The 2,300-nt window shown below is 49.9% G+C and overlaps 1 protein-coding gene across 1 annotated transcript; it reads left to right on the top strand.

Annotated features, from left to right (window-relative positions):
- On the top strand, positions 1-1,355 carry LOC132505644 (forkhead box protein C2-like). Its single transcript, XM_060123809.1, has 3 exons — positions 1-549; positions 764-817; positions 1,138-1,355. Exons 1-3 carry the CDS (start codon positions 1-3, stop codon positions 1,144-1,146), a joined length of 612 nt encoding a protein of 203 aa, XP_059979792.1. The 3' UTR covers positions 1,147-1,355.
- Positions 1,356-2,300: the final 945 nt, after the last annotated feature.

Below are 2,300 nucleotides of genomic sequence, written 5' to 3'. Positions count from 1 at the left end.
ATGAATACAGACCGGGCGCGCGGGCCTGGTGGTGCCGCCGCTGGCTCTGCCCTACGCCGCCGCGCCGCGCCGCGCCGCCCGCTGCCTACGGCCGGCAGTGCGCGCAGGGCCTGGAGGCTGCGGGCGCCGGGGGCTACCAGTGCAGCGTGCGCGCCAGGAGCCTGTACACCGGGGCCGAGCGGCCGGCGCACATGGGCGTCCCCCACCACCCGCACTGGACGAGGCCCTCTCGGACCACCCGAGCGGACCCACATCGCCCCTGAGCGCCCTCAACCTCGCCGCCGGCCAGGAGGGCGCGCTCGCCGCCGCCGGCTATCACCACCAGCATCGCGGCCACCACCACCCGCAGGCGCCGCCGCCCCCGCCGGCTCCCCAGCCCCAGCCGGCGCCGCGGCCCAGGCGGCGTCCTGGTATCTGAACCACAGCGGGGACCTGAACCAGCTCTCCGGCCACACGTTCGCAGCCCAGCAGCAGACTTTCCCTAACGTCAGGGAGATGTTCAACTCCCACCGGCTGGGGATTGAGAACTCGACGCTCGGCAAACTCCAGGTGAGCAGCAACGCGAGCTGTCCGCTGCCCTGCAGATCTACGCCTTCTCTCTACCGCCACGCAGCTCCATATTCCTATGACTGCACGAAATAGTCAGCTGCCCCGGCCCTCCTCTGCCCTGGCCCGCTCCGGCTTCGCTTAGCAGACGCGCCCCTCTCAAACAGGCTGCAGAGACGCAAAAAGAACCCAAAGTTGCCCACCGCTTTTTCCGCAGACCCGGGAGCAGAGAGAGCGCGCGCGCCAGCCTCAGCCCTCCGCGAAGCTGCAGGTGACTTTAATTCGCCGCCTCGTTTCTGAGATCCCAAGAGGCCCCAGTACAGGGACGCGGCCCAACGAAATGAATAATGATTTTAAAATCCCCCTCCCCTTCCAGGATGGCTGTGCTCACTGCTCCACTCGGGGTTTCAAAAACTATAACTTATGGACCAAATCCCGTAGCGACCCAGTAATGACTCTCTGTAGAGACCCCCATAGACCTCTGGGGGTCTCTAGAGATTATGTATGAGCTGTGTGTAATTTTAAATTTCTCTAACCGTGCTGTACAAATGTGTGGATTTGTAATCAGGCTATTTTTTTGTTGTTTTTCAGAGCAATTAATACAATATTTAAAGTTGAGTTCACTGGATCATTTCTCATCTTGCCCGACCATTTCTAACTGCCAAAGTGAAAATTCAAGAAACCCATGTGGGGTTTCCCCCCTGTACAATTATGAGATATAATTCTTTTCCCAGTTGTAGGTCTTTTACAAAACAAGAAAATAATTTATTTTTTCTTGTTGGTGGTGGATAAAGAAGTCAAGTATCTGACACTTTTTATTTACAAAGTGTGATGGTGTTGTATAGTGGATTCCTCCCCCAGCATTCCTAAAAGAAAAAAAAAAACCCACTAAAAATTTAACTTGACCTGTGTTTGTCTTATGTGGTCTTAATTGTTGTACTTGCCTTAAAATAAACCCATGTTGTTTTTCTGCCCCCCACAAAAGAAAGAGTTATGAATATAAACACTTTTTAATTATAAAACTATTTCCAACATTGGCAGCATGATACGAACTCCACAAAGTGAGAGCGGTGCTTAATGAGGCGTGCCTGCACTTACCTGGCTGAACAAGCCGTGCGAGGCACTGGCCTTTCCCGAGCAGGCACTCTGTACCAGGTTGCCCTGGGAGATCTCCGGCTGTGACTCGGTAACTTGGCCCTTCCTCGGGTGATTTGGGCATCATGCTTACCGTAATTCCAGAAGATGGAGGGCTAGTGTAAGATTTATTACAAACACATTAGAGAAGCTAGCAGGAAGCTCTTGCTAGTTATCTAGTACTTATACTCATCAAAGGAGTCTTACTAATCTTCAATTTAAAAAAAATTTAAAAATTAATTGATTACTTCTGATGACATAGTAAATGCTTATATTAACTTCCTATCATTTCATTGATTTATTGATTTATTTTGAATAAATATTTGGTAGTATCTGTCTCTAATATAAAAAAGGAGTCTTACAAACTCTATGCCAACTGTGTGTATGTGTGTGTGTATGTGCGTGTGTAAATAATTAATTAAATTACTTTTGACTGAGACCTGATTATTTTGGGTAGTGTAGGGACAGGGGAAGTAAATAAGGGTGGAATTTTGAAAAAGTAAAGTCTCCCCATTCAGATTATAACCTCCATATTATGTTTATCTTTTCTAGAAGGTGGAAGGAAACTAACATCACTTGAGTACCAGCTATATGTCAGGGAATTTTCTGCCTTGACTCAT

This window comes from Lagenorhynchus albirostris, chromosome 15 (assembly GCF_949774975.1).
Source record: "Lagenorhynchus albirostris chromosome 15, mLagAlb1.1, whole genome shotgun sequence".
NCBI classification, from domain to species: domain Eukaryota; kingdom Metazoa; phylum Chordata; class Mammalia; order Artiodactyla; family Delphinidae; genus Lagenorhynchus; species Lagenorhynchus albirostris.
The sequence above is the reverse complement of the archived record's forward strand: the minus strand, read 5'-3'. Positions and strand labels throughout refer to the sequence as shown.

Excerpts from the sequence above, each read along its gene's own strand:
- LOC132505644 (XM_060123809.1), top strand. The coding sequence starts at position 1 with ATGAATACAGACCGGGCGCGCGGGCCTGGTGGTGCCGCCGCTGGCTCT. Across the intron at positions 550-763 it reads CGACGCTCGGCAAACTCCAG|ACCCGGGAGCAGAGAGAGCG; the intron begins GTGAGCAGCAAC and ends CTTTTTCCGCAG.